Below are 16,177 nucleotides of genomic sequence, written 5' to 3'. Positions count from 1 at the left end.
CACAAGAGAGATAAGACCATATTTGCACATCTGTTTTGGTAAAGACCCCAAGGAGATAAGAAAACTGACCTCTTCGGAAAGATGACAGTACAGCCGTTGAAGTGCAGCGACGGGTGACTGGATGGGATACATTTGGTGAGTGGTGAGTCATCGGCTCAGGCCTCAGACCAACAGATGGAGAGATGAGACACAGCGTAGGAAGATAGCTAAAGCTTTTCCTATTTTTCCTATTTTGGTGCAGAGATGGCGGCGGATCTGGCTTGTGAGGCTCAACTTGGAGAGGATGAATGGCTTCAACCCCAACAAGGGGTGGGTATTCGTTGAGGGGGAGGTGAGCATAGCAGCACGATGACGGTGATGGAAAACGGGAACTGAAACAGGCGAGAATCTCGACGGGTTGGGGAATCCCCCATGAAAAGTCAGATCCGGTGGAACCAGATCTGTAATGAGACAACCAAGATCTGCGACTCACAAGGACAAGCTTTCTACGGAGAGGAAACTTGGCGTGAGCAGAGATATTGACAGAGATGGAGAACCAGGTCGGAGGGCTAACGTAAACGGTGGAAACGAAACGGAAACGAGAAAGATGAGAAGAGCTAAAACGGAGGACCCGACGCCGGCGGCCAGAGGGCTCACCGGCGTCGAGAAACGGCGGCTGCAATCGAGTCTCGATACTCGTGTCTGGGAGCTCTAGGGCGAACTCTCTTTAATTTATAAATTCCAATTTATTTATTGTGAACAAAATACAACCAAGATGACTAGGGAAAACTTTATAAAATATTAATAAGAAAAATCAGTATAATTTTCCTTTTCTCACAAGAAATCCCTTTTATATTCTCCGAGTTAGGAATACAGAAAACCCTTAATCTTATTATACAGCTATAAATACCAATTGAACATTGATAGTTCAAACACCACACAGAGAGACGAACCAAAACAAATATATAAAAGCGTTCGACTAATTTCCTCAAATTATGGAAAACGATGGCAACCTTTTGCCACCCCTACTTGGCATGTACGTGCGAAGTGTGATGACTAGTTCCGAGAAAGTTGAGGTGGAGGAGTTTCTTTTCATTATAAATAGTTGTCATGAGCTCCCTAAGTTTGCGAGTCTGTTAACATCAGATTTAGATCTTTTCATCAAAATTATCAGAGACGACTTAGGCATGAATCGCTTCAGAAGAATCTTCGGGATATCAGATGATGTCAATACAATTTTTTTCTACCCAATCATGATGGAGTTCACTGAGATTATGACTCACGAAAGCGGCTATGATTTTGCGTCACACGTTCTAAGTGTTTGCAACATACATCACAAGAAACTATTTTGTTCTATCACATTCCGTCATGCGTTGGTCTTAGCGCGTGATGACAAGGGTTGCATCATACTTAAGAAAGTCATAACAATAGCCGATGATTTCTACAAAGATGAATTTCTTGACCTAATTACAGATAAAGTTTACAAGCTGAGCATGGACGATTTAGGAATCTCCCTTATCGAACATGTGCTTAAACTCGATTTTACACGCAAAACCACAGAAAACGACATGCGGTTGCACGTGTTAATGGCTGAGTTTGATGAGAATCTCTCAACATCATCTTATGATCACCTCCACAAGCTTGTCGAGAAGCTAACGTCAGACCCTGATCTATTTGTCAAGTTCGTCAAGACAAGACGAGGCACGCTCATGTTTCACATAATCCTAGGAAAATCTGAAGAAACCGACACAGTTGTTTGGGCAGCAATCAAGCAAAGGTTCACCGATATTACAACCGATTTTCAAGGTGGTTTCATCCTATTACGAACCATGTACGTTTTCAAGAAAAGAGGAAATTTGAAAGTGTATGATAAAATCCTACGCCAAATAGGACTCCACGCTCTCTACCTAACCAAAGATATTGATATGGGAAACACCGTGATACAACACGTGCTTAATCTCTTCAACTACGAGTGTACGACATTGATCGCGATTGGGCTTCATTACCACTACATTGAGCTTTCGTTTCTGAAACATGGAAGCCAAGTTGTGGAGAAGCTTCTCGGTGGCGACAACAAGACGGTGTTGTTTTCTCTGCTTTTTATCGTCATAGAGATTCTTAAGTGTGACAAAGATACGTTGGTGAGATTGGCGAAGGACGAATACGGGAATGGAGTCTTGAGGAAGACTTTGGAAATTGCAAAACTTCATAGGAATGATTTGTTTGGCGATCTTGTTGAGAAGTTGAAGCCGTTTCTTGATAGGTTGCGTGGGTCGTCTCTCGGAAATAACATTGCAGCTATCATCGACCCAGCGATAGAAACAGTTAAGGATCAAATTGTTTCAGAGGGAAATGCTTAATTGGTGTTTTGTCATGCATAGCTTTTAGATGTGATTTTATCTTAGATTTTGTGCTTTTATGTTCTGAGATGGGTGTAAAAGGATTGCTTGGCAGTCTACATCATATATGAATTTTGGTTGCGTGACTGAAGCAGCTTTATTAGTTATTTGGGTAGATCAGCATTATTCTTGGATCAAGTCCATCAGAGAACAAAGAAAGTTAAGTACTACATATATTGTGGGTCGTGTCTTGTTCCACCTCTGGCTGGTGAGATTTCCACTTTAAGGAAACTTCAGTGAGTGCCTTCGTAGAGAGCCCATCTTCTCTCAAGACTCTTCCAGCTCCTTCTTTCAACTCTTTGATTTTATTCCTTATAGCCTTCCCTTCTTCTCCTTCCATCAACCTGTTAACCACTCTCACCACTTGTTCCTTTCTTACAATCATATCTTCACTGTTTTTCGCTCTTAGAGCCACCCCAACATCCTCCACAAGTAGCAATGCATTCGTCTTTTGCTCTGCGTATAAAGGCCACGCTATTAGCGGTACACCATTCACAATGCTTTCAAGAGTCGAGTTCCATCCACAATGTGTTAGAAATCCCCCGGTGGATGGATGGGCCAAGATTTGAACCTGTGGTGCCCATGACGGGACCACTAGGCCTTTTCCTTTGGTTTGGTCCAAGAACCCTGGTGGCAAGAAGGTCAACGGGTCGGTATGGCTGTGTGAGTTGAAGAACGAAGAATTAGCTATCCCGCTCGGACTTCGTATGACCCAAATAAACCGTTTCCCGCTCTCCGCTAGACCGAAAGCGAGCTCATTAAGCTGCTCACACGTGAGTGTTCCGCCACTTCCAAATGAAACGTATAGAACCGAACCGAGTGGTTGGTCGTCCAGCCAGTTTAAACACTCATACTCATCGTTGGCACAACAAGAAGAACCCTTGTTGACCAATGGTCCAATCGGGTAAACCGGTGGTTTATCAGGAGCATGTTCTTGTAAAGCCTTAATAGCGTCTGGCTCCAAGTCGACGAAGGAGTTAAGCAGGATCCCCTCAGCCTCTTTGAACCTCTTGGCGTTGTGGAGAAGCCATTTGTATGCGTCATCGCTTTGGTCTTGACACGGATCCGAGAGATCCTTACCGGTTATCGGAACACAACCGGGAATCCTAATCGGTTCCGTCAAGTCCTTGAACTCACACGACAGCGTTTCGTCTAGTCTCGGCAAGTGAAACAAAAACGACAAGACGTTGGCATTTGATGGGTAGAATATGTATGGTGACACGTGGAACTCAACGGCCACGTCGAACGCATCCGTGCCAAATAGATCGACGACGAGGACCGCCGGGAGACGTTTCTCCGCCGATAACGAGCCGAAAAGCTCCCGGAGCGCCGGGTTAGAACGAGTCACGGTGAGTGAGATCCGAGTTTCGATTCCCGCCGTCGAGGGAAGGTCGGAAAGGTCTACGGGAGGGAGGAACACGGAGGCTATGGAGGAAGGGAGAGAGTTGAGAATGGCTATTTGGGCACTAGACGGTGATGATTGACCGGGGAAGATGAATGTGACGGTGAAGCGGTGGTGGTCGACGAGCCTCTTTGCGAACTCGAGGAGCGGGATGAGGTGACCCAGACCGGGACTTGGTATGATTGCGATATGCGGAGTGTTTGCATATGCCATTAATGCAAGCTTGAAGAATTTAATGTGATGAAGTCAATAATTTATATGGCCTTCTTGCTCATTTGTGCATGTTTTTTCAATGGTAACAACCTATAGCCAGTTCCTTTATATATTGCGTACTTGTGGTTATAAATCTATGGTATTATTTTATTTTATTATGTTCTATTATTTGCTATATCTCAATCTGTGTGGATTAGAAATGTAGGCGGTTCCACTGTATAATACTATAGGCCAACACATGCAAAGTTGGCATGTAGTAAAAAGTTAGGGATGCAGCAACTAGGAATAAACGGTGATGGAGCTGCTCTAGGTGAAGTGGGTGTCATGGGGTCTGAATGGTGACAAAAAATAAACGACAAAAGGTTACTAAAAAAATCAATACATACGTGAACGGCAGACTCAAAAAAAGAGTAATGACTGTCTTTTGTATATTCAAGTGAAATACTTTATAACAAAATTTTGATTAAAACAAATAAACTTTTGTGAAACATATATTGAAATCTGTAGTGCACAAAAACAAATCCTAAGAGCAACATTAACCTAACAATCCATAATGGGATGGCACAAGAAAGAACCAAAAGCGGCAAGATACACAATCTATAAGCACTTATGTTAATGGTGCTCTAATAATACACGATCTACAAATAGTTTTTGGCTCAGAATTGTCATCCTTTAATGATTTGTACACAAGAAAGAACCAAAAGCGGCAAGATAGCGACATTGGAGAAAGTAAATCGACACGACGTCTTGTTCCCCACATAGAGAACGACACGGGCTTGTAGTTGGCTCCATTCAAGGCCCAAAAATCAAACTAATGGGCTTTTATAGAACAAAATAACTAATTACAAAGAAACAACATCAGGAAATAGAGGGGCTAATTCTTGTTTTCAATCTCCCGGTTAAGCATGACCTCCACCATAAGATCATTCCACGAATCAATCGGACCGGGCAAGCACCAGTGAAGACAATCGTTCTGAACACGAACCGGATCCTTGATCTTCATCCCAGAGAACGGATTTGGATACCGGTACGGTCCGGGATGTCCATCTGGTCGGAGAAGCGACATTGAAGTAGTGTCGAGTAACGCAATGTTGGCTTCTTCTTCTCTCGTCTTACGGAACTCCTCAAGCTCGATATCACGCATCAACTCATCCTCGCTCTTCATCTCTCCTTCGCTTTCCTTAAACGGCATCGTTCTGTTACAGAACCCGCCAGTGTTCCACTCTCCGTTCTCGAAATGATCAGGCGTTGTCGTTCTGAGCAGAACCTGAGCTTTACGGTTAGGATCAGCGACGAAGTCGAGAACCAAGCGAAGAGCTTTACGGTAGGAGTATTCGTAACCGAGCTCGGTGAGGTTGTTCTTGCCTTGGCAGTAATGGCACCCGGTAACGGTGTGGTTCTCGTGGAAGATGGATGTTTTGAGGAACCATTTGCCACCGGAGATGACAACGTAGTCGAAGTTGACGTACTGATGGGTCCACTTGGGGTCGAGGGTGTCGAGATGGAGCTGAATGTCGGAGAAGGAAACGCCTTGGGAGTTCTCGAAGACGTCGGCTTTCAAAAGGAAAGGAGACCAGACGACGGAGAGAGTGAAGTTGTGAGAAGGGAATCTCCATATCTTTGATCTGTACTCCTCGTCGTGGTAGATCTCTTCTACCTCTTCTACCTGCACCCAAACTTTTACATCAGAATCTCTCTTTTTTTTTTAAGAGATGAAAAGTTTAATTTTATTTATTTATTTATTTATTTGGGAACCTGAGAGAGGATGCAGAGGAGGGATTGGACGTGGTTACGGGAGATTGAATCGCCGATGAAAGCCCACCACTTGTTCCTCATTCTGTCGAGAAAGTGCTCTGGATCGAACCTGGGGAGATCGCAGTCGCGAGGCTTCCATCTCCAGAGAAGGTAATTCGAATCTGGGCGTCCGTTTTTCAAGCAGTTCTGGTGTTCTTGGATGTGCCGACAAGAGGTGTTGGTGTAGACAGGACCAGACGGGTCTGGTACCCAGTTCCCGCTAAAGATGTCACACTTTGTGGAAGCTACAATCGTTTGGTTCAATCAGAAACATCAGTGTGATTTTAGTTTTTTTTTTTTTGATATATGATTAGATGAGGGCAAAAAAAAAAAAGGGGAAAAATGTCTAATTTTCTTCATGTTGCTTGGATCTTACTCTCTAGTGTTGATTCCACGAATAATTTGACAAAGAAAGATCCACTCTTACCGTTCTCTGAAGCAGCAGTGGTGATGTTTACTGGGGAATAAACGGGGGCTGGAGCTTGAGCAACTGAGGCAGTGAGACCGGGAGGATCCGGCGAGGTTCTTACTTGTGCAATCGGAGAGTCGGTGGAATCGGTGATGATGAGACGGTAAGTGAGACCGACGAGGAGGAAGAAGGCGACGAATTTGAGGAAAATCTGATTGCGTTGGTGAGAGGAACCAAATGGGTTTCCTTCGATCTTCATGCGAAAGTGTGAAGAACTAGACAGACAGAAAAGGAATAGATCAGTGTTGCTTTTGGAAGGTATTGAATTGTTTGTAATTAGCTTTCTTGGATGTTTTTGGTTGTTGATGAAAGCTAGGAGCTTCCTGGTAAATAATTCTGACAGTGTGTTTTTTTTTTGTTTTTTTTTCTTGAATTCAAAGTCATTAGTATTTGTTTTTGTAACCCCCTTCTAATAATACTGTAAACTAAATTACTCGTTTTTCTTTTGTTGCGTCGGTCGTGCTTTAGTGAGATTTAAAAAGTTTTCTAGAGAGAGAGCCAGAAAAGAAAGATAATATAATGATTAGACTTTCTTAATTGTTTTGTAAAGATACTACTAAATAGATAATTGCAAAGCAAATCATATGATTTGTTCCTTTACGCATGATTAAGCCAATGAGATACACGGAGACATGATACCACCACCACCATTAATGATTTCCACTAATTGAAAACAATCTTGCAACATCTCATAACGCATAAAGTATGCCTGAAACGAAATGTATCGACTAAGCAATCTATTAGTGTTATGAACAACCGTTATACTGAAACACATTTGTCTGAAAGTACAAAGTTGTGTCATGAGAACAAATGTCATTTGCGAATACATGTTTTCCCCCGCGGCTCACTGCCTATTTACTTATCTAGAGAGAGTGACCGAGACCAGACCACCGTTGATAGAAGAGCTAAAGATAAAGACATGACGCCTTAGATCTGATTATTGTTTTCCAACTTAAAACTTGTTTCACTGCTTAATCAAATAGCCGTAAAAAAAGCGTGTTTAATGTTTAAGTCTTTTGTAGAAAGTCCTAATTTTTTTATTTATTTTTTGATCAACTAGAATTTATGCATGGTGTGGGGATACAATATGAGGCCCATACTGAATAAATAAGACGTAGATGTTGGACCCCATTGGGTTTTAAATCTTTATATCGTGGACCAGCCTCTTAAATTTGGACATGCGTCAGCTATCTACCGCAATAGCTTTTACTGCGTCTTCTTTCTTGAATACGATTCAAAGGACAGGTACAGCCTATCACGACAGATCTATAAATAATAAAATGGTGATGATGACTAAGAAAACAGAGTTGATAATTTACTTTATTTGTTGATAGTTATTGATACAGAATAAAAAAATGATCCACAAAAAACAAAACATATCAATTTTTACATAAAACCAGAAGATCACAAGAAAATCAGAGTTGTTATCTTTAACCCAGACCGAAAATCACAAACCGGTTTGGTTTGCTTCCAAAACAAGAAAAGAAAAAAAGGGAACAAAGGGAACAGAGGCAAGCTGTGGGGTCAGAAATCAGAATATAACCAACCAACCAAATGATGTGTTGTGTTACATAAAGCACAATTTACATTTCAATCTAATAAGGAAAGATTGAAACAAGAAGAAGAGGCTGAATCAAGTTGATGAAGCTAGGTATCTTGGAACTCTCATGCCAAATCCATGCTTAACCTTCTCAATCCTGATTCACATTTCAACATTTATATCAATGACAAATGAGTTATAAAAATCTCAGAATCAACTTGACATCAATATAAAACTCTATTACAAAGACTCTGTAGTGCTTACGTTGGAGCTAATTTGCCGAGACTCTTAAGTTCCTCACCAGAGTCTCCATCAAGAACTCTTCCCGATATATCAACGATGTAAGAACGGTTCTTGCCTCGAGGAAGACCTCTACTAGCAAGTAACTCGAAATCTCTCTCGTGAAGCTCTCTTCCGTTCACAAACACTCCCGTGTTCCCCGCACCGCAGTTATCTGCCATTGGACGACTAAACTCTTCGATAAATGGCTGCACCAACCAATAATTATTTCCCATTTCTTCATACAAACATAGAAAATGGAAAGTAAAATGGAAAATTTGTGAAAAAAAAAGTTCTTACTGGTATGATACCGAGACAAGGGTGTCCCATCACTCCCCAGAATCCAGCACGGTAGTCATACCTAATCAGAAAGACATCACTTCTCTAACGACTCTGAACCAAAAACAAAATTTGTGTAACCGAAAGAAAAGTTACCAGTAGTTGCCAGCTTGAACAGGTCCAGCTTGTTTCTCGGCGCTGATAACCTGATCTTCAGGTATCAGATGCCCATTCACCCAAACCTCTAGCTGCCTATCGTATTGGTCATCATTAGCTACGGTTTTATTGTTTCGGTTTCTACGTCCGCTCTCTTCTTTACTGGCGTTTGAGATCCTTGAATCGTCCTCAGTGTTATTATAGTACCCATTGTAAGAAATATCTGTCTCAGAAGCTAACGATTCTTGTTTGGTGAAGGATACTTGCTTATTGTAACCTAGCTGCGACGTTCCATAAGTGAGTGCAGCTCTGTTTACGTTAGAATACTCAAAGAGCTCTAGAAGATTAGAGTTTTCCGGAGGAGGAGCTTTAGCGGCTTTGGCTCTGCGGCGAACAGACTTGACTACCTCTTTTTGTGGTTCACTAGAAACGCTTGATCTTCCTCCTTCGTCATCTGAGTGTTCCTCATCCTTAAGTGGACAATCATCTACCACTGCATTTCTATCTTCAACCTCTACACGAGCTCGGTTAGTCTCCTGAAGAGCAGAAGAAGAAGAAGAAGAGAAAACAAGCTTATTATCAACAATAGTGAAACAGAAGACCTCGGAGCAAGCACCACATTGCAGCTTTTGTTGCTGCTTTGCCTGAGAAAGAAGAAGCTTCTTCCTAGGCAAGTAGAGAAGCTCAAAGCAATTGTGACAAGCTACAAAGGGCGCACCTCCTGCTAGAGGATGGCAACGACGCGAATCAGCAGCAGTTTGAACATACCCACGAGCATAAGCACCGCCGCCCGTTTCAGAGTTAACTTCACTAGGCCGCCTCGTGTGATGATGGCCTTGAGCACCGCCACCCATTTCAGAGTTAATGTCACTAGGCCACCTCGTGTGATGATGGCCTTGAGCACCACCACCATGGTGCGAAACAGGGACATCAGCGAACCTACTCGGTGTACCAGGAAGGAATCTAGGGTCGTGTAAGTGGGGGTCAAGTATGTCAGGACCAATGTCTACATAATGTCCTTGAGGAGGATAGGGAGGACGAGGCAGCATCTGATTTGGGTAATGACCATACAAGCTTTGATGCATTGGGAAACCATGAGGCGGGTTACTAGGGGAAGGATACATTCCATAAGGAGGATATGGATTGTAATAAGGTGGTGGCTGATGATGTGAGGCTCTTGGTGAATCTTGGCCACGGAGAACGTGGCCTTTTAAGGAGTCAAGCTTTCTAAAAAGCTCTGCTTGTTGTTGATCTGCGTATTGAATCGTGCTGGTGTTTTGATCTTGGCGATTTCTCATGGGGGAAGCATCGTCCTCCTCTTTAAACCGTGTTTCTTCTTGGCTTCTGGATGAAGCAGAACCGCTTGTCCTCATCGGATTTTCTAATCTTTCTCCGACAAAAACTATATTGGTTTTGCTTGGTTAACTGCAACTGTAATAAGGATCATTGAATCTGTATCATGTTATCAACAGATTTTATCCTATCCAAAAGCACATATTAGCATTATAGAGCAAATTCTTGTTTATGTGCTAAAAAAAGGTTATCACAGTTTCCATGATTTCTAAGCATATAATTCAAACTCACAAACAAAAGAGAGAGGAAAAATCAAACGCACCTCGAAGAAGAGCAGCAGGAGAAGATGTAGTGCAGAGGGCAATTTCTTGCTCCGGTGAGAGATTCAATCAATCAGATAAGAAGCATTCATTTAGTCTCTTTGACGAATCCATTTTTAATACGAAAATGAAAAAGTAGGATTTGAAACTTTCAGAGGATTTTAAATAATATTTTCTTTTTGAAAAAAAGGACTTTGAGCTGCTGCTGGGATGCTTAAAGGTGGAGAAAACCTTCTTTCTTTCTTTCTTTTCTTGTCCCTTTGCTTCCCTTTTTGTTTACCCTGACTATTGGGAAAGAAAAGATGGAGGGTGGATTTCAAATATCTCCTCCTCTCACTGTAAGACCAGCACCATTGGCATAATTAACTAATAAACTCTACCAACAAAAATTTGAAATGATGGGTGTTACTAGGTCAAGTTGACCTACTGTTAACGTGACGACCAACATAGCATTTTTTTTTATAAAACAACTCTTTAGATCAAAAGCTATGAATCTACCTGAAAAGTTTATCCTTTGGATCAAAAGGTGTATTGAGATGGCATCTTTCTCTATTCAGATTAATGGCGAGTTGGCGGGATATTTCAATAGCAAGAGGGGTTTGCGTCAAGGCTGTGCACTATCTCCATACCTATTCGTGATAAGCATGCAAGTTTTGTCAAAGCTTCTTGATAAAGCTGCAAAGGAAAAGCAAATAGGTTACCACCCGTATTGTAAAGAGTTGAACCTGACTCACATTTGCTTTGCGGATGATGTATTGGTGTTCTCAGATGGAAAGAAGAGATCTATTGAAGGCATTTTGGCGGTTTTTAAAGAATTTGCGAGAATGTCGGGGCTTAATATCAGTTTAGAGAAGTCTACTATATATCTGGCTGGAGTTAAAGCAGAGGATAGTGCTTCTATACTGGATCAATTCCCTTTTGAAGCAGGCTCTCTTCCGGTAAGATATCTCGGCTTACCTCTATTAACTAAAAGAATGACGGTGCGAGACTATAGTCCTCTTATAGCTAGAATAAGAGCTCGGGTATCTTCCTGGACTGCAAGGCATCTCACCTTTGCGGGTCGTCTGCAGTTGATTGGTTCCGTCTTATATAGCATCATCAATTTCTGGATGGCAGCGTTCCGTTTGCCAAATATGTGTATACAGGAAATTAATAGTATATGCTCTGCGTTCCTCTGGTCTGGCCCGACACTGTTAGCTCAGAAAGCAAAGATTGCATGGATAGACGTATGTAAACCGAAAGAAGAGGGAGGATTAGGTTTGAGAAATCTTTTGGAAGCAAATAGAGTCTCTTGTTTGAAGCTGATTGGGAGAATTTTGACTGCAAGATCATCTTTATGGGTGCAGTGGATTTGGAAGTATCTTATACGTAAAGGATCGTTCTGGAGTGTGAAGGAGAAGAGTAGTCTTGGATCATGGATGTGGAAGAAGTTATTACAGCTCAGACCGCTGGCTCTGCAGCTAACTAAAGTGGAGATTAACAGTGGTTCTACTACATCTTTTTGGTTTGAAAGATGGTCCCAATTGGGTAAATTGATTGAATTAACTGGAGAGAGAGGGTGTCTCATGCTTGGCATACCTATAAATTCTACAGTTGAGAGGGTTGTTCAGACATACAGAGCTAGGGATCACAGAGACCCTGTTTCCCGACAAATAGAGCAGGAAATTATGGCTTTGCGAAACCGAGGCCTTAATCAGATGGAAGATGTATGTCTGTGGAAAAGGGAGACAGGCTACTATAAGGAAGGCTTCCTCACGTCTCAAACATGGGAGATGATCAGAATTAAATCGCCAAGAGTGATGTGGCACAAAGGCATTTGGTTCCAGGAAGGTACTCCTAAATTCTCTTTCATAACATGGCTTGCAGTTCATGATAGGCTAGCAACGGGTGATAGGATTTTTCGCTGGAATCCTAGAGCCATATCATCCTGCTGGCTATGTAACTCGGCAACTGAATCTAGAGACCATTTATTCTTTGAGTGTCTTTACTCTAGAGAAGTTTGGTATGGAACTATTGGTGATTTGGCGGGCAATAGAAGTCTACATAGATGGTCTCAGATCATTCAGTTCTTGGCAAATGGTCTACATGAGAGAAATCTGACACTTCTACTGAGGTATAGCTTCCAAGTAGTGCTATATGCAGTTTGGCATGAGAGAAATGTGAGAAGGGTTGGTGAAACATCTCAGCCAGCAGCTTGTTTGATTGCAAGATTAGACAAGTTGGTTAGGAATAGAATCACATCATTGAGAAGGAAAAATGGTAGAAAGTATGAGAAGACCATGGAAGTGTGGTTTGGAAGAAGATAGAGTTTGAGTTTATGAAATTTTAAAAAAAGTTTATTCTATAAGTCTGATGTATAGAAAAGGAAGCAGTTTTTCTGTAAACAGGTTTTTTTGATTTGAATAAATTTAAAATTCTTTCAAAAAAAAAAAACAACTCTTTAGGCAACTTTTTATAAATAGTCCCTCTGTTTCACATTAATTATCGTTGTAGGGTAAATTTTTTGTTTTAAAATTAGTATTGTTTTATAATCTCAATGCAAAATTTATTGATTTTATATTTTAATCTATTTTTCAATTGGTTGAAATGTTGTTAGGTGTATTGGCAATGATGTTTTTATCTAGTAAATATATAAAATTAAATGTTTTCTTAATTTAATTTGTACGTCGAAGTCTAAAACAACGAGTAATCACAAACGGAGCGAGTATCAAATTAGTTCATACGCATATTCATACTCTAAGACATGAATGATTTACCTTGTAAATGATGCGTATTTAACTATTTATTATTTGTGACTAGTTTAAAAATTAACATGTTGCTCAGGTTAACGATGCCATGTTCTAGGACGTGTTTATATCTTCTAGTATTCCATTCTAGTTTTTTTTGGTCAGCAACATTCTAGTTCTAAAAAGCTCACAGCTTTGTGTATCGAGTTTAAATAACCAATGCTTAAAATACTAGTTTACTAAAAATTCAAATACTATAGCTGAAAGGAAAAACAAAAAACTCTAATACTCTAACATGGACTAGTTATTGCCATCATCATTATCTTAAAAAGTTTACAAATGTCTTTTAGTTATTTCAATTTTTGTATATATGTATGGGTGACAATGACATTTGCAAAAGAAAAACACAAAGCTGACATTGACGCTGAATAACAAATATTATAGCTGTCGAGTGATTTTTATACAAGTCAGTACTTTAATATTATATATACTCCACTTGCTTACAAGCATGGGTGAGGTTTGACAAATCTGTTTTAAAGAATTTGGTCTAGAACTTATCCTAAAAATAACTATGTTTTCGAATGTTTGAATGATTATTGCATTGTATTGAAGAGAAGACATTTAAAAGAATAAAAAAACAAGATTGCTCACACTCGCCAACAACATAAAAGCCAAATTCTTAAGAGTATGAGTTATTTTTTTGGTTTCCTCTCTGCCGTTAATGGTGGTTTATCGATGCAAAAATGACGGAACGGCGGCTGTTTATACGATCATTAATCTGGCGGAGGAAGCGAATTTGGCGAGATCAAGTCCCTGGCTAATCGCTGGGCTCGTTGCTGGTGAAATGTAACTCTTCACCTTCTCCTTCACTTGTTTTCGTTTGTTATGGTTATAGTTGGATTTATGTACCAGGATTTAACATGTGTATGATTAGTGTAAATAACTGCTGTTTGATATCATAGATATACCAAATTTTTAGTTACCGGGATAAATCACATTGATGACAGTACTTTCACCAATCAAAAGAACAAACAATTTGGTACTCTAAATGCCCAAAACATAACACAAGCGACAACCATTGAATGATCAATAGGTATATGTATAACACATATATATTTGTAACGAATTGAAACTGAACTAGAAATAGAAACATTGCTGAAAAAATAGTATTTGATAGCTCTTATGGTTTCTGACAAGTCCTTTGAGGCTTAGCCAAACCACACCGTTCTCTCATGACCGCAACTTAATCCTGCAATTATCAAATGGCTATATGATCAATATTCTACACATATATAATTTTATGCATAACGCTTCATATCCTTTAAAATGCTTGATTTCATATTGATACGTACCATTTCAACACTGTGATAGTGCATTTGGCCATTTGCGAATCAAGCGTTTGTAATCTAACACCACCGCATTTGAGACTAACGCCCACAGTAACAATCCTGCGACTGCCCACAGCCAATCCAACCTTCGTCTTAGCCGACACCTTCACCAGCAACTTTTTACTCTTCAGCTCTGCCCGTAGCCTCTTCGCCGTCGGATCATCCACCTGTTGTGTCCTCACTCTCGTCCTGATGATCACTGCCGTCCGATTCCCTGGCTTCTGAACGAAGCCTTTGACTTTGGTTGACCCCAAATTGGTCTCAAAGTCTTTCTCTCCGAGGATCACCGCCACGTCAGCATCTCCGTAGAAAAGCCCCAGCTTACCGTTAGGGTTTCTGAAGTCGAGCATCGTCGCCGCGTCCGCCGTCAGAAACGACCAACCGTCGTCGGTTTTTCCGCTAGAAAAGTTGAAGCTGCTGGTTCTGAAAGAGGCAAGGCGGACCACGGGGAGTTTAGGGCTGTACCAAAGGAAAAAAACAGCGCCGGCGATGAGGAGGAGGAGAAGAATCACGGCGAGGAATATACAGAAGCAACAGCAGAAAACGCGGCAGCGGCTCCAGCGACGTTTCTTCTCGGGGTAGAGTGACACCGGATGGATAGGCCTCGGCCGACGGCGTGGAAGCGGTGCTGTTCCCGACGGCGGTTCCGTTGTTGGTGGGTTCTGCTCATCACGGAACCCTGGAGGTTTCTGGAGTACCGGTTTAAACGGTTTCTCCGCCGCCATTTCCTCATCGGTTGGCCGCTTTTGGTCCATGTTAACCCTAACTAATTAATTAGGTTTTCAATAACTGAAATTTATAAGAAGTATTCAAAAACTGGCAGATTTATGATGAATCAGTAATTTTAGATTCTTTCATTAAAATATAACTTGATTCAAGAAAGAACATATCACATGATTAATAAGGAACTGCACCCACGTTGTAACTAACTTCTACGTGCGTGCCGTTCGGCTTTTTGGAATGCAAACTGATTGGCGTTTACTATCCAAGCTTGTTTCCCTGTACTATACGTAAGTGTCTCCGCAATGATACATTTTATGGACCGGCCGTTGCTAGGTAAGATAGTGGCCACCATGTATATATGAAGGTATACAGCTCGTATCTTTGACCTTGTCTAATTATTTATCTGCAGCTCTGGCTGGCTAAAATGTAACTGTATGAGTGTCTAAAATAAAGTTTAATCAAAAGAAAATATATGCTTTTATTGAACGAAACTAAAAATTTATTGGGTGAATTAAATCGTCCGTTGGACATTGGCATGGAATCATAGAAATAAACTTTGGCTTTAAGAATCACTTAAAATACATTATCTGTGTGTGTTGTCATCATCTATATATGACATGAAATATATTTATAGAAAATGGTGGATCTTCTCGTCCGTAAATGAAAGTCAGTCATCGTCGTCACGTTTATAAACGTGAGGGAAGCACGTCGACGATGTTCACATGTTCAAGGGCCCAGGTTGATGAACACGATAAGTCTATAGAGTGTAACCTATAATTGGGCCGTGATATGGACATGGGCCTTAAAGTATATATCTAGGAAAAGAGTAATTAAAAAACAGAAAAACAAACAGAACGCGGGAACTTGGTTGCGAACAGATGAAAATGAGTTGGATCATCGAGGGGCGAACTTCAACGGCCAAATTTGGCATATACCATTCCTTCTTTATTTTTCCATCTCAACAAGAAAAACAAAAAGTCTCTCGTTTTTCTTCTTTCTCCTCTTTTTGTTTACAGCTCCTAAGCGACAGGTATCATAATATCTTCCTCCTCTTGTTTTCTTCTTCTTTTTCTACGTGGTTTTTCTCGTAGGTTATTTGAATAAGATTTTGATAATTTTTTTGTGTTGGTATGAATCAATTATTAGATTATCTCTGAGAATTTCGAATTCTAGGGTTTGTTTTCCTGGGTCGACATAGGGTTCTAGGGGGGGGGGGG

At 40.9% G+C, this 16,177-nt stretch overlaps 5 protein-coding genes across 7 annotated transcripts; 1 reads left to right on the top strand and 4 right to left on the bottom strand.

The window, feature by feature from the left end:
* The first annotated feature begins 1,073 nt into the window (after positions 1–1,073).
* On the top strand, positions 1,074–2,394 carry LOC106343817 (putative pumilio homolog 22). Its single transcript, XM_013783140.1, has one exon. The coding sequence runs from the start codon at positions 1,167–1,169 to the stop codon at positions 2,337–2,339; it is 1,173 nt and encodes a 390-aa protein (XP_013638594.1). The 5' UTR covers positions 1,074–1,166; the 3' UTR covers positions 2,340–2,394.
* A 67-nt stretch (positions 2,395–2,461) lies between these two features.
* LOC106343816 (UDP-glycosyltransferase 72B3) lies at positions 2,462–4,078 on the bottom strand. Its single transcript, XM_013783139.1, has one exon. It carries the CDS (start codon positions 3,991–3,993, stop codon positions 2,539–2,541), a length of 1,455 nt encoding a protein of 484 aa, XP_013638593.1. The 5' UTR covers positions 3,994–4,078; the 3' UTR covers positions 2,462–2,538.
* Positions 4,079–4,687: 609 nt separating this feature from the next.
* On the bottom strand, positions 4,688–6,651 carry LOC106343220 (protein trichome birefringence-like 25). The gene is made up of 3 exons (XM_013782376.1): positions 6,215–6,651; positions 5,749–6,032; positions 4,688–5,659 (listed from the first exon to the last, which is right to left on the bottom strand). Exons 1-3 carry the CDS (start codon positions 6,453–6,455, stop codon positions 4,868–4,870), a joined length of 1,317 nt encoding a protein of 438 aa, XP_013637830.1. The 5' UTR covers positions 6,456–6,651; the 3' UTR covers positions 4,688–4,867.
* A 911-nt stretch (positions 6,652–7,562) lies between these two features.
* Positions 7,563–10,437, bottom strand: LOC106293357. Of its 3 annotated transcripts, none has more exons than XM_013729026.1 (5): positions 10,126–10,437; positions 8,511–9,990; positions 8,376–8,436; positions 8,061–8,284; positions 7,563–7,953 (listed from the first exon to the last, which is right to left on the bottom strand). In XM_013729026.1, exons 2-5 carry the CDS (start codon positions 9,881–9,883, stop codon positions 7,890–7,892), a joined length of 1,722 nt encoding a protein of 573 aa, XP_013584480.1. In that variant the 5' UTR covers positions 9,884–9,990; positions 10,126–10,437; the 3' UTR covers positions 7,563–7,889. The 3 variants fall into 3 exon arrangements, with proteins under 3 accessions (XP_013584480.1, XP_013584478.1, XP_013584481.1); XM_013729024.1 differs by having other exon boundaries at positions 8,511–9,941; XM_013729027.1 differs by having other exon boundaries at positions 8,511–9,935.
* Positions 10,438–13,785: 3,348 nt separating this feature from the next.
* Positions 13,786–15,052, bottom strand: LOC106293686. The gene is made up of 2 exons (XM_013729351.1): positions 14,202–15,052; positions 13,786–14,098 (listed from the first exon to the last, which is right to left on the bottom strand). Exons 1-2 carry the CDS (start codon positions 14,990–14,992, stop codon positions 14,080–14,082), a joined length of 810 nt encoding a protein of 269 aa, XP_013584805.1. The 5' UTR covers positions 14,993–15,052; the 3' UTR covers positions 13,786–14,079.
* Positions 15,053–16,177: the final 1,125 nt, after the last annotated feature.

Source organism: Brassica oleracea, chromosome C5, assembly GCF_000695525.1.
Source record: "Brassica oleracea var. oleracea cultivar TO1000 chromosome C5, BOL, whole genome shotgun sequence".
NCBI lineage: Eukaryota > Viridiplantae > Streptophyta > Magnoliopsida > Brassicales > Brassicaceae > Brassica > Brassica oleracea.
This window is presented reverse-complemented; position numbering and strand designations above follow the sequence as displayed.

What these genes read in the sequence shown, in the direction of transcription:
- LOC106343817 (XM_013783140.1), top strand. Translation starts at nt 1,167, where the DNA reads ATGAATCGCTTCAGAAGAATCTTCGGGATATCAGATGATGTCAATACA.
- LOC106293686 (XM_013729351.1), bottom strand. Translation starts at nt 14,992, where the DNA reads ATGGACCAAAAGCGGCCAACCGATGAGGAAATGGCGGCGGAGAAACCG.
- LOC106293357 (XM_013729026.1), bottom strand. Translation starts at nt 9,883, where the DNA reads ATGAGGACAAGCGGTTCTGCTTCATCCAGAAGCCAAGAAGAAACACGG. An exon ending in GTTCAAGCTGGCAACTACTG is followed by an intron (nt 8,437 to 8,510) that starts GTAACTTTTCTT and finishes CTTTCTGATTAG; the next exon opens with GTATGACTACCGTGCTGGAT. An exon ending in CTCGGCAAATTAGCTCCAAC is followed by an intron (nt 7,954 to 8,060) that starts GTAAGCACTACA and finishes AATGTGAATCAG; the next exon opens with GATTGAGAAGGTTAAGCATG.
- LOC106343220 (XM_013782376.1), bottom strand. Translation starts at nt 6,455, where the DNA reads ATGAAGATCGAAGGAAACCCATTTGGTTCCTCTCACCAACGCAATCAG. An exon ending in CACTGCTGCTTCAGAGAACG is followed by an intron (nt 6,033 to 6,214) that starts GTAAGAGTGGAT and finishes AAACGATTGTAG; the next exon opens with CTTCCACAAAGTGTGACATC. An exon ending in TCCTCTGCATCCTCTCTCAG is followed by an intron (nt 5,660 to 5,748) that starts GTTCCCAAATAA and finishes GTTTGGGTGCAG; the next exon opens with GTAGAAGAGGTAGAAGAGAT.
- LOC106343816 (XM_013783139.1), bottom strand. Translation starts at nt 3,993, where the DNA reads ATGGCATATGCAAACACTCCGCATATCGCAATCATACCAAGTCCCGGT.